Below are 14,726 nucleotides of genomic sequence, written 5' to 3' on the forward strand. Positions count from 1 at the left end.
TAGGGATCACTAGTGCATGACTCCAAGCATCATGAAATTCGGAAGAGGATAGGGACCAGTTAAAAATGTGACAAGAAAGGAAGAACTGAATTTAGAGTTAATAAAATGATGCGTCGGCTTATGTTGTCGCTACCTATCGCATCTGCTGGGATAACTGATATTAACAGGTAGAGGACAGTTAAAGGATCAGATCAGGAAGACAGTGAATAAATGGATTGCGTTAGGGTGTAGTATTTTAAAGTTGGAGCTGTCAATTACAATTTTGAGTCGACTTGTGAGTGTATATAAATGTAAATAGTAGATAATGATAAAGTAAATAATTTAAAATATATATTAGTTCTCATAAATAAATTACACTATAGTTATAAAGTTTTTTTTTTAATTTAAGTACCTACCTATTCAATATTTTTTTTTAACTGAATTATCCCATTTGAATCCCCATATCATGTGAAATTCCTTTCCTGAAATTCGCCTGTTCAGTAGGTTGCTTTTGTTCTAAAGTAGATCTTATTCTTTGGCTTATGATTGTTGCAAAAAGTTTGTATAACGTCGACATAAGGCTTATGGGCCTATAATTTCAGATATCCTTAGAATCATTTTTTTGTAAATCAGTACAGACCTGTTCTTAAGACATCATTGGTAATATTATCTGATCTCGAGTTTTTGTCAGGTTTTACCTTTTTAATGGCCTCTATTACTTCTTAAACAGAAGACTGCACTGTCTATAAACTGAAACTCTGTATATAACATTTCCAGATACAAGGACGATGTGGTGTTAACTATACATGTTGGTAAATATATCGAGAAGATTCAAAAAAATGTATAAGATTTTATTTTTACAACAAACATAATAATCTCATATAATAAATAATAATTTAGGTCATCGAGTTGAAGTGACAGAAGCGCGTAACTGCAAGCGCGATAATTGTGGGTTCGATTTCTACTCGGCGAAATGAATTATTATTTATTAATATTTTCATTACTTTGTTCTGATAATAAGGCTAAGCCTGGCGTCCGCCACTCGCAGCACGCAACTCCTCGAAAATTCGCCGGAAAGTGATGAACAGAGTTTATTCGCTATATGCGGAATAAGCTAAAAATAAACACAACAAATTTAAATAAATAATGATTTTATCTTAAACAAAAAACAAAAGTTTGTTTATTATCCAATATTTACGAACAAGATAATGATAAAATATAAGCACACAACTGTCTTTTATAAATCAGCCATCAAGTACTTCTCAGAGTACAATTAATAAGCACAGTGATCAGACGTGCGTGATAAGTTTGCAGGATACCATCATCATACTTTCTTGGTGGTTGAATACATACCACCATGACTCGACAAAAGCATGGTGGTTCACGATGGTATTGGCACTGGAGGGCAATACTCGGAGAATTTGCGGCAACAGGTCTGCTGCTGGCACTTGGCTGCCTTACATGTTTACCACTTGATGGTCTTCATCAAAATCCACCCCTTTACACTCCAATAGGATTTGGAATGGTTATAATTCTGTGTGTAGAAGTTTTTAAGCATATTTCTGGAGCGTTAATGAATCCTGCAATGTCAATAGCGTCTGTCATCTGTGGGAATATATCAATAAGTCTTGGAATAGCATTCAGTATAGCACAATGCGCCGGAGCCATAGTTGGTTATGGTATTTTGGTGATATATTCCCCTGTAAATTTATTACCTGGAGATGTATGTGTCAATCAACCTCATCCAGAACATACGGTATTCCAAACAGTTTTCGTCGAGATATTCTTTACTGGTGCTTTATCGCTTTTAGTTTGTTCTATGTGGGATCCAGTGAACAAAGATAAAACTGAGGCTAATGCACTAAAATTTGGTCTTGTAGTTATTGGATTAGCAATCGGCAGTGGACCTTTAGGTGGAGTTAGTATGAATCCAGCAAGATCTCTTGGGCCTGCAATATGGACTGGAAGGTGGACTGCACATTGGGTGTATTGGGTTGGACCATGTATTGGAGCCATAGTTTCAACTGTGTTTTATAAATATATTTGGATGAAGGTCGAAAAATATAAGGAACCCCCAATGCAATCGTTGACCCTTGATGTAAATGGTGATAATTGTATATAACGTAATATTTAAGACTGATTCTTTATTTTATAGAATACTAGCGGACGCGCGCAGCTTCGCTTGCGTATTTAAGGGTGAATTCTAATAACCCATGAAACATGTGTTTAATTATATACGTTTAAGAGTCCGAATTTCAAATTTTATAAAAATTGGTGACGATTTAAAAAAAACCTATACAAACTTTCAACCCCTTATTTGCACCCTTAGAGGGAGAATTCTAGAAAACAATGAAACACGTGTTCAATTAAATACTTTTAAAAATCTAAATTTCAAATTTTATAAAAATCGGTGGCGATTTAAATTTTTTTCCATACAAACTTTGAACCCCTATTTCACCCCTTTAGGGTTAAAACTTTTCAAAATCCCTTCTTAGTGGATGTCCGGATTACGAAAGTAAACTTTTGTCCAAATTTCACGGTTCTACCATCAGCGGTTACGGCTGTGCGTACGTCTTACCTCAGTCAGTGAGGACAAGTCCTTTTATATATATAGATTAGGCACTTTAACGCGGCTTCGCTCGCGTGAAATATATATAGCCATATAAAGAAAATATTTTTGTTTGTTTTTTTTAATTAAAAATATAAAATCTCTAAGAATATAATGTGTACAAAGTTTTATGATAATAATTTAAGTAGTTTTGGCCTAGAAGCGTAACAAACAAACTTACATTCATATTTATATCTAATATTAATCTGATAATAATGTGATAGATTTTTTTTGCAGTATGAATGTAAATTAATTTTGTAATAATTTTCCTATATTTGTCTTTAGTTGATTAAATTTATTAAACAATAACAGATTGGTGATAAATAAATTACTGATATGAAAAATCTACATACTTATGACTTGCAATATACTTTAGGAAACTATTTTTACATTTATTTTGTCAGTTATCATTTATTATTATTAAATATTAATATTCATAAATATACCCCTAATAATATAGAATGCATTTGTCTCAGGAACTAGTGGTTCGAGTTGAAACAATATTTTAACGTTTTATAGGGTCTATTTTTAGGGTTCTGTTCCTCCAAAGAAAAAAGCGTAATCCTCCCACTTTATTGTTCGTTTCGTTCTCGAGATCAAGTGGATGGAGCACAGAAAAGATAAGAACATTTATGCACTTAGTTTTTGATGAAATTAAAATGTTTTATGATGAAATTCGTCGTGACTCAAGACTTAAAGGATATTTCCTGTGGACCTATAATTATAATATTCAAAAATTGAGAAGAGCACGCAATGTCACCAGAATTCGGTGATAAAGGAGGAACGGAGTGTCTTTACACTAGGTTCCCTCTGCCTACTCTGCTGTGTGTGGGATACAGCGTGAAGCTTATATTTGTATTAAACTTTTATAAGTCCTTCCTTCCTTCCTTCCTCCCTTCCTTTTGGCTTACAATCATGAAATTGGTACGGAACCGGCAGGCGAGACCGACCTGGACTTGACCGCTATTTTTAATCAAAAATATTATTATTTGTTTATAATTTATAAATAAATAATGTATATATTTGATAATTAATTTTAATCTTATTATTCCTTTTAATAATATAATCTATGATAAACGATATTAATTGTTAATTAAAAATTTATTAAGAAAACAAAGATTTATTTAATTACCAGCGGACCTGTGCGGCTTCGCCCGCTTGAACTATACGAATATTTATTGAATCGTCGTAACTCGTGACAGTCGTCGTGACATTATTGAATTATTTTCAGCTTTCCATAGAAATATAAATACAATAGTGAAAATTCCAGTTAAATTTAAGCGTGTTTCTCAGATTAGCGTGAAGAAACGCACAGACAGAAAATCGATGTTTTCTATTACATTGATACATGACGCCAATATTAGATTTTTATATATCTTCCATGTTCAACCATCAGTAATAATTTTATTATATGTATAGATAAGTACAGGTGATTAACATCATCATCATCAGCCTGTCGTCGTCCACTGCTGGACATAGGCCTCTCCAAAAGCACGCCACTGAGCTCGATCTTCAGCTCTTCGTATCCAGCCGTTGCCATCCACTTTGCGAATATCGTCTAGCTGAAGGGCGCCCTACATTACGTTTGCCGAGGCGTGGTCTCTACTCTAGAACGCGCTTACCCCAACGGTTATAGGTTCTGCGGCAAATGTGATTAACATAAGCTATAATATTTTAATGTTTTAAAAATTGTAAAGTTTAGTCATACTAAATATTATTTTTTTTATTTGTCAGAAAAATTATTGTCACTAGTTTTTTTTTTGCTAATGCCAGATCTCCAGATCCTAAAGTTAGGATGGGTGTATCAAAATAAAAATTGTAGTTATATTGTAAATTGTCAAACAATAGTGTACATATATTTTTATTAGCTTTACGTTATGTTCTGTGTACCTATAGCAGTGTAAGCAGAGGGAACCTTGTGTTAAGACACTCTGTTCCCCACTTTCCGCCGAATTTTCAAGGCATTGCTTGTTGAGTGGCAGAACTGATACCAGAGTGAACAAATGAAAATATTCATAAATAATAATCCATTCTTCTGAGTGGGAATCGAATCCACAACAGTCGCTCTTCCAGACGGCCTCTATATTTGATAGAAATATATTTTATAATTAAGTTATTCATATTCTCAGAAATTGCTCATTACTATTCATAAAATGTTCGTATAATGTTATGACACTTTTGTTCATATTAATAAATCTTTTCAACTAACAATCGCGGGTGCATCCGCGAAATGCAGCCTGTATTAACATAATTTATTGAACAATATACAGGGTGGAAGAGGCAGCGCTTCTTTTACTGAAACCGTATATAGGGTAAAATATTTCAAACCCAGAATTAAAAAAAATAATCAAGGTACCTCAACGGTTTGGACGTAGGATTTTTTTTTCATTTCACGATTTTTATCCATACCTGTATTTCGTGTGACGCACACATATGTGTGCTACGTTGCCGCTTTGACAGGTAAGTGTGTGCGTGCCTATGTTATACTTTACAAATGGCGTTTTATTTTAAAACGATAATTTTATTATTTATTTTGTTTGAAAAAAAAAACTTTTTCATTTTTGAGAATTATTTTTTTTCCGAATTATATTAGGCTTTTATAGAGTAGTTAAAACTGTGGTTTCATTTAAAGTGGCGCTGACAATTCCACCCTGTATATAATACATATAGACTGAGATCCCAGAGCCCCCAGACCAATGTCATTTTAGCAAAGCTGAAATTTTGAGCATCAATAGTCTAAAATGTAGGTAAGACGGTATGCATACTCTCTAACTTTAAAGTAGGCCTACCTTTCAGAGACAGCGCTAATTTAAGGTACACATCTAGCTATGTTAAAGTAGGAAACGCTCGTTTATAAATATTTTTTTAAGACTAATGTAAAAAATGCACCCAGACCCAATCAGATGGCTCAATTATCTTCCCAGAACTCTTTCTGCCAAATTTAGCGCCAAATAACGGTATATCTCTATATATCGTTATTTTGCGCCAGCTGAAAGGGCCCCACTTTCAAGTTAGTGAGTAGGCACGCTGTCTTAAGTTCATATGAAACTAATAATAGTTCTCAAAATTTCAGCTTTGTTAAAATGACGAAGATCTGGCGGCTCTGGGATCTTGGGCTAATACATATATGTCAAAGCAACGTCAGTGATATCTGATAAGATATCAATTAAAACTCATTAAATATTTAATTCCTTTGTTCTAGCGAGGGCTTGCCCACCTCACTGTCATTTATAATAGTGAATGTCATGTTTAAATATTTGATATCAGTTGCACGTGAGATCTGATGCGTAAATAATTAGACATGAGCAAATATCGTCATACGTTTGTAAATTCATTTAAAAATTGTAATCATTTACATATGACAGCAAATTTATAAAAATAGATTTCCATACGAGTACATAATTATAGACGTGCTTAACCTAACCTAATTGTTGTTTCAATTTCAAAGGCCAGAGGTTGATTATGTCTTATTAATCTTCATTTCAACTTTTAAAACTCTCAGTTTATATGTCTTTCTATGACGTAATGAGTCATTTAATGGAAAATCTGATAACAATAGTCCCATACATTTGACATCAATTCCAACGCCTCTATAACCTACTTTCGATAGAGTTCAAAGACTGCTTGTTTACAGTGTTATCGGTAAATCTAAAAATACAGCACACGTAGTAAGGTCATTCACTTCAACGGATATTAGTCAGTAGCTAATAAATTTTCCTGTTGTTACTAAAACAATTTTATATACTCAATATGAGAAATACAAAATACTATAATAAAAATGTTTTAAAGTTTTAAATAATAAGTATTACTTCCCTTAACGTAGTAAAAACTGGAGTTACTTTAAATGGTACTTATAATATTCAAATAGGTATATTTCATTATTGTGCTCACGAAATATTTAATCATCGTCATAATAGGGTCACTAAAACCAAAAATATGAATTAAATTATTTTCCCATATATTTGCATAAAAATAATTGTTTAGAGCTTTTTTCACGCTTCATTAAACTAACTAACTAACTAATCGATTAAAAGTTTGGCCCACAGATAGTAGTGCTGTAAATTATAAATAACGAATTCTGGTGAAAATCTCAGAAGACAATAAAAAGTGGTAGAGAGCACACATAGAACTGTTACATCGAACGGATTTTACACAACCTATAAGGTGAATCACAGTGCGTTATCCTTAGCCCGTTATTAAAGTACGAGATGGCAGTGAACACACACCTCGTTTCCGTGACTGAAGACATAGTTATAAAAGAAGTTAAAAAACGGCCGTGCAGAACTGTTCCATGGTGGCATCTACATTGGAGAGCTGTTTTAGCTGAACTGGTATCGACAACTTTACTAGTGTTCCTTGGCTGCATGACTTGTGTACCTCTAGATGGTGTGAATATTAATTCACCTCTATATGCTCCTCTTGGATTTGGATTCGTTGTACTATTCAATATACAAGCTTTTGGACATATATCTGGAGCTCACATGAATCCTTCAGTTACGTTAGCAGCTGTTATTTGGGGTAAAATGTCTGTTAATCTAGGCGTAGCGTATGCTGTATCTCAATGTATTGGTGCAATTCTAGGATATGGCATTTTAATGGAATTATTACCATCAGATTCTCTACATGGTGGAATTTGTATTACTGAACCTCATCTGAAGCATACTGTTAACCAAGCACTATTAGTAGAAGTACTTTTGACAGCCGCGTTGGCTTTTATTGTTTGTTCTGTGTGGGATCCCGTTAACGAAGGGAAAAACGAATCGAATTCTGTTAAATTTGGTCTTACAGTTTCTGGTTTAGCTATTGCGGGAGGTCCTCTAAATGGAGGTAGCATGAATCCAGCTCGATCTTTGGGACCTGCAATATGGACCGGAAGATGGACTTCACATTGGATTTATTGGGTTGGGCCGCTACTTGGAGGAGCAATGGCTGCTACATTTTATAAGCTTGTGTGGACAAAAGTGGAAAAAATTAAACACCCCAAAGTGCTCTCTTTGACCGATAATTTGATTGATGAAGTTTAGTTTAAACTATGATGCTAAATAATTTATTATATATAATAATTTAAGATTGCTATCATGTATGTATATACTATAATAAAATTTAGGGAATTAGTAAATATAGTAACAAGTATTAGAATATTTAAATAATATTAGATGACAACAAAAAAAGCCAGTGTGTTTTGTTTTTCTTTTTATACAAGTTTTAAATAAAATTATAATGAAACAAGTACTTTCTAATAGAATATATGGGTCATAATCAGAAAAGTGGACATTTTCGAATTCGTAACGTAACTGATAAGTAACAATACTGATAATGTTTGTTACGAAACTGATGACATAAGGCATTATACACAACAAAATAAGAATATTATATGAATAAAACTATTGGTTTTTTTTATTTAATGAGACACAAATTAAAATTTTAAAGATTCAATCGTTGAATTAATAGATTATAAATGTAAGAAAACATAACAAAGTGACAATATTAACTATATAATAACGCTAGTTCGTAACGTAATAAACTTATATTTCTAGTTAGAAATCACAAAGTTAATGATAAAATTAAATCCACTTTAAAATATATCAAAATTTGAGTCGTTATCACTGGAATTAAGTTTAATTCTTTGTAAGTGTTTATTCCGCATATCTTCATATTTAATAGGATTGGTCTGTTTAAGACGTTCTCTATATCTTTTTTGTCTATCAGCATTTGACATAGGAGCCATGACGCTTACTGAAAATAAAAAATAGTTATCAATAGGTATTTAATAATATTTCATGTATATTGTCTAGTACAGAACCTATTTGTTTTTAAATAAAAGCCTCACCCGCTTGAGCTACATATTTATTAATGCACTATCTCCAGAGAAAAAAAAAATTACAAAATCACAACTAATTTCAGGAAGAATAAAAAAATGTTTTTAACTAAATCGGTTAAGCCGTTCTGAGATAAGCGTGCACAAACACATTAAACAAACAAGCAAACAGACAAAAAACTTAAAAATCATTATTTTTGGTTACTTCACGTTATCAAAAGTCACTAATTATTTTTTTCATATGCCAGCTTTTTTTTTTATATACATAATCTTCCTATGGTAACGTAATTATGAACTAGGCTTCATATTTTATCAGTTCCGTTACGTAACGAAATATAACAAAATTGAGAATAAAATCTGAGAAATTCTAACCTTTTTAAATATTTGCTCATAAGCCACGTGTTGCATGTGCAAGCACTGAAGTTCTTTTTTGAGATTTTGTAAAAAGACGCAAATAACATAAACAAGAAAACGAAATTATAAAATACTTACCAAAATAAAAGCCGTTTATAACCCTGAGATGTAATTTCACGCATTCCCTCTAAAACATTTGAACCCCTCAACTGCTGAGAGAACACTACTGGTTGTAGTTACGACAGCATTGACTTTAAGAATTATGGTGCCACAATAAAAAATAATATTAAATATCATTCAAAATAATTGCGTTCATAATTTAATTGTACGTTACTAGCCCTGAGTAACAAAAAGACAATATTTTGGGACAAATTTACTGAACTAATATATACTATTTACTAAATAATATATCAATAAAAGTAGTTCTATTTAATATTATGCATAATGTAAAGTAATATAAACACATCTGAAATCAAATAAAACCATAAATATTCGTAACAAATCTATTTTTAAAAAGTAAAGTGGTGAATGGGACACGAAAAATTGTATGGAAGCATTTTGAAAGGATTTTTGCAACTAACAAAAAATACTATTATTAGCCATAATACATTTAAAATATTACAAAAATCTTTAAGTTAATAAGTAAATTTATCTTAAATGGCAAAATATTTAAGCTATCTTTAAAATTGTATTTTTAAAACGCATTCAAAGTAGCGGGACAAGAAAAGACACAAAATGGTCACTTTTTCTGATTATGACCCATATACAAACTACTTGGATAACGAAGATCGATAAATTATAATAACACTATCACTTCGCCAATATCACATTGTAATAATACTTATGTATTTGATGAAATCATTGCTTAAAATATCTCTATTCATGTATATTTCACGCTTCAGTTCCTACACCAATTACGAGACAAGCCGTGAAATCTCAAATATGGATGGTTACTTTTTAACGTTGCGTCGTGTGATTAACAACACCCTACCAATTACTCTTAATATTAATGAAATCATTGTTTAATAAAAATTTTAATTAAATCTTTAATATATGTTCAATATATTTTCAATAATATTTATTTCTTTTTTTAACTCATGTAGAGTGTATCCCGCGCATTGCAGTATAGATAGACCAAACTTGGGAACCTAGTGTTAAGGCACTCTGTTCCCATTTAGACACTTCCGTTCTCCATTTCGGTCGAATTCTGGAGGTACTGCGTGTTGAGTGTGCGGAATTCAACACCCCTCTTTGTCTCGACACCAGAGTGAAGAAATGAAAATATTAAATATTTTATTTCCTCGACTGGGAGTTGAACCCACAACCGCGTTTAAAGTCACAAGCTTGTTCCACTTCACTTTCACAAAATATGTAATAAAAATAGTATAACAAAATCTAACTCTATTTAAAATTCATCAAAGGCACATTGGACGATCTAAAGCGAGGAAGGAGTCTATTGAAAGTCAATCGATATAATGTTATTCCAGATCTTGCTTTAATAGAAGTTTAGTTGGTACATTGAAATTGCCTCTTACTTTCCTATTTACACGTCAGAATAGGTGAACCTAGTGTTAAGACACTCCATTCTTATTTTATCTAAATTTTACAAGTATTGCATGTTAATGGTGGAAGTCAACGATACGCTTTGCCTTGTCACCAGAACAAGGAAACGAAAATGTTAAATATTTCATTTGCTCGAGTGGAAATCGTATACGCTCGTATGCCTTCGCTACCACTGGCTTCAAATGAATCTCAACTTCAAAGGAAAGCTTGAGCTTGTAATTTAGATAGTATTAGTTTTTCTATTTAACTATGCGAGCAAAATTGCAGTAAAATATAATATACTATACATTATAGTTTTATTATATCTATACATATTTAGGTACGATGGCTGGACACTGCTAAGGATAGGAATCGTGGCATTCCTTGGGGAGGATTTTACCCGAAAGGGGTCCATACAATTAACAAACAATAAAAATAATGAATAATTTAAAATCAAATTAAATATAAGTATCTATAAAATAAATAGTAACAAAACTTAATAAATCTAAATATATATAAATGATTAAAATTTTTATAACATAAATATCGATATTGTAATTTCTATAAAATGAAAAATCTAATATGATAATGTTATTAAATCACGAAAGTAAGTCAAATAAGCAAACAAGTAATTATCTATATATATAAAAGGACTTGTCCTCACTGACTGAGGTAAGACGCACGCACAGCCGTATCCGGTGATGGTAGAAACGTGAAATTTGGACAGATGTTTACTTTCGTAATCTGGACATCCACTAAGAAGGGATTTTGAAAAATTTTAACCCTAAAGGGGTAAATAGGGGTTCAAAGTTTGTATGGAAAAAAAAATTAAATCGGCACCGATTTTCAGAAAATTTGAAATTTAGATTTTTAAAAGTATTTAATTGAACACGTATTTCATCGATTTCTAGAATTCTCCCTCTAAGGGTGCAAATAAGGGGTTGAAAGTTTGTATGGAAAAATATTTAAAACGCCACCGATTATTATAAAATTTGAAATTTAGACTCTTAAAAATATTTAATTAAACATGTGTTTCATGGCTTTCTAGAATTCACCCCCTAAGGGTGCAAATAAGGGGTTGAAAGTTTGTATGGAAAAATCTTTAAATCGCCACCGATTTTTATAAAATTTGAAATTTAGACTTAAAAATATTTCATTGAACACATGTTTCATGGGTTATTAGAATTCACCCTTAAATAGGCAAGCGAAGCTGCGCGCGTCCGCTAGTATAGTATATGCGGGCGAAGCCGCGAGCGGGTCGCTAGTACAAAATATATTTTGAAATAAAATAAACTGTAAGTGTTTGAATCTATATGTGTAGCTAACACAACTAGTATTTCTTGTCAACAGAACAATTTTCACTCGAATTATTGCCAACATTTCTGAAAATGGCCTCATTTATAACGCCGCCTCTCATGTTTCATAGTTACGGAATGAAATCTGAGCGTCGAAATTGTCTTTAATATTTTATAATTAAATAAAAATGCTTTGTTTCCACTTTACTGTGATAAATTGGGCTGTTTAAGACTAATTTTACAAAGTGAAAATAATGGCTTTTAGTATTTGGTAGATAATTAGGTTATATAACATGTTCTTATAATTTGGATCAAAAGTATAACATTATCGAGGGTTTTAAGGGAAGCTATCACGCTGTATCCTGCATATGACACGGTAGGCTAATATAGTGTTGAAACACTGTTCCCCATATTTTGCTCATTTTCGGGACTTTGCTTGTTAAAACCAGAGCGTGGAAATAAAAACAATAAATTCCGCCGAGTGGAAATCGGACCAACCAATTTACAGTCACATACTGTGTGGCAGCGCTACTACGTTTTATAGCTAAAAAGGGAGAAAATAGAAAAATAAACTTAATCTCTTACTTTTTTAAGAGAATGTAGTTTAACATTAATTTCTCTCTGCTCACTAATCTTTATGTTATAAAAAAATAATGCTATAAATAGATATATTTAAAAAATCACCCTCTAACTGCAGTCTGAACCAATTCTGCAAACACCGTATTTAAAATGTAAATGAACTCTCTTTGAGGTAAAAACGTGAAGAGCTTTAAGATAAGCTCTCTTTTTCTATTGAGCTATTTAAGGAAAAATAACATTTTGAGTTTGCAATCAATATACTAATTCTTTCTTTTTATAGGGAACATTCATATTACGAATGATCAAATTAAATATTAATTTATATTTAGGTTATGTGCTTATATATGTGCTATACTTGAAGTGGTAAGTACAATATTGTAACACTAGATTCTCTCTGCTTTTTGCATTACAAAGTGTGAAACTGAAACTATAGTAGAGGTAATTGTGTGACTGTCAGCGCGACTGGCTGTGGATTTGACCTGGAAGGAACCTGACTGACCTCGAGGAAATGAAATATTTATTTAAATTTATATCTTCATTTCTTCGCTCTGGTCTCGAGGCAAAGCGCGGCGATGACTTCAGCTGAAAGTGGGTAATGGAGTATCGTAACATTAGGTTCCCTCTGCTTTAAATATGAAAAAGATAAAAAAAAACCGTATACAAAATAATGTAGGGAATTCTCATTCTACGCAGTGTCTGACAACGAAGGCAATAGACATTTTGCTGATGTTGAGGATGTTAGAAACCAGATGATGATGATATGAATAGAGAAATGATAAAGAAAACATGGTGATTATTTTATTTTAGGTTTATTTCAACTCAAATTGTATACAATATGTAAGTACATAACATTATATGGTAATGAGACTATCATAGTTTGAAACGACTATTGTTTAAGGAATACTTTCCTTAAGTTTTAATAGTTACAATGAAAAATGCACTGTTGTATTTTGAGGTATATTACCTCATACCAGGTTTAATTTTCAGCGGCAATGGGATGTTTATAATGATTCTTGTAAATTTTGTGCCAGAATTGTAAACTTTCTTTGTGGAAATCTGGTTTTACAGATAAGGTACTATTTAATACCATATAATTAAGACTCCCTTCGCATACTGCTGGCCACTTTGGATATGAAGAACCAGATACTACTGGGTTTCTGAAAAAAAAATAGATATTTAATCTTAAGCTAATGTTGAATTAATAAAAGTTTTTATACGTTTTCTAAAAACGTTGTGAATCTTTAAATTTCCAATTTCGCCTTTTGCTAGAGACCATTATCATGTGAAAGCCTGTGGTAAAGACATGTTGATATTTAAATATTTACCCCATTATTTTTTGTATAAAATGTATAATATTTAAATAATATAATAAAAACACTCTACTTACCCAGTTGTAATAAAATTAAGCCACAAGTCTCTCATGACTTTTTTCATTTTTTTGTACTCTGGTGATAGAGTACTTTCATCTCCTGAATCCATGAGCGCATAATTTCCGGCGGTATGTCCGGCGCCGCGGGTATGTGTATATTTAATATATGGTTCATTTTTATCGACAAATTCGTATTGATATAAATATACTTGTTTGTTGCCAGCAGCTACTTGCAATTCTACACACCTTGCTGCTCCCACAGCAAATATAATGTCTGTATAATATTGTATAAACTCTGTAGCATCTTCTTTATCCACAGGCGTATCGTGAAAATAGAATTTTTTAATTTTATTTTCTACTTCTTTTTGGTCTTCTTTATCTTTGAATTTCAAATCCATAGGAAGAAATTGACTAAAATTTTTATTAATCTTATCAATCGACGACTTAAAATCATCGATACGATAAACGCCTTCCATTTTAGAAATACCATACAGCATAGGTAGTTTTGCGTAATTGCCACTTTTTAAAATATTTATAGGATAATCATCGAGGAAACGTTCTTGTCCAACATCAGGTTCAACACAGGGTCCAAATCCTGTTGAACTATCAGTACTGTGGTCGAAATCGATCGAAAAAAGCTTGTCATATGAGAGATTTTTATAAAAAGCTTCTAACTTTTTTAAATTATTGACATCAGCAAAACCTAATTGGCTTGCAAACTTTTTTGCATTTGCGAGGGGATCAATTTGGACACTCCTTGGTGCAATACTATTTCCACTTTCTGGGATTACTTTATGAAACAATCCTTTTGCTGCTTTCGAAAGCATCATGAGATCAACAGATGCGCCTCCAGCATCCCATCCATCAATAGTTACATCATTGGGATTCCCACCAAACTTCGCAATATTTTTTTGAACCCATCGTAATAAAGCCAATTGATCCTTCATAGCTGCATTACCGGGTATGTCTTTAGTACCCAGGCTCAGGAAACCGTGTGGTCCAAGACGATAGTTAAAATTTACAATAACGACTTTTTTACTCTCTAGCAAATGAGTTGGTGATCTTATAGCACCATAAGTGAACTGATACGCTCCTCCGTGGAAAAATACTAGTACTGGTAAGCTAGTTTTATTTGTATCAGGCACAAATATGTTGGCAATTAGGCAGTCTTCTTTAGTCTTG

General features: G+C 32.2%; 2 protein-coding genes across 2 annotated transcripts; both read left to right on the forward strand.

Annotated features, from left to right (window-relative positions):
• Window positions 1-1,174: 1,174 nt before the first annotated feature.
• On the forward strand, window positions 1,175-2,598 carry LOC146540643 (aquaporin AQPAe.a-like). The gene has a single exon (XM_085203450.1). The coding sequence runs from the start codon at window positions 1,337-1,339 to the stop codon at window positions 2,099-2,101; it is 765 nt and encodes a 254-aa protein (XP_085059576.1). The 5' UTR covers window positions 1,175-1,336; the 3' UTR covers window positions 2,102-2,598.
• Window positions 2,599-6,795: 4,197 nt separating this feature from the next.
• LOC146540644 (aquaporin AQPAe.a-like) lies at window positions 6,796-7,612 on the forward strand. Its single transcript, XM_085203758.1, has one exon. It carries the CDS (start codon window positions 6,796-6,798, stop codon window positions 7,609-7,611), a length of 816 nt encoding a protein of 271 aa, XP_085059884.1. The 3' UTR covers window position 7,612.
• The last annotated feature ends 7,114 nt before the right edge of the window (window positions 7,613-14,726 follow it).

The sequence above is a fragment of the Heliconius melpomene genome, chromosome 2 (genome assembly GCF_056956725.1).
Source record: "Heliconius melpomene rosina isolate 202511_hmr_F chromosome 2, ASM5695672v1, whole genome shotgun sequence".
Lineage (NCBI taxonomy): Eukaryota > Metazoa > Arthropoda > Insecta > Lepidoptera > Nymphalidae > Heliconius > Heliconius melpomene.

Bases quoted from the DNA above. Each gene is read 5' to 3' on its own strand.
- LOC146540643 (XM_085203450.1), top strand. From the start codon at position 1,337: ATGACTCGACAAAAGCATGGTGGTTCACGATGGTATTGGCACTGGAGG.
- LOC146540644 (XM_085203758.1), top strand. From the start codon at position 6,796: ATGGCAGTGAACACACACCTCGTTTCCGTGACTGAAGACATAGTTATA.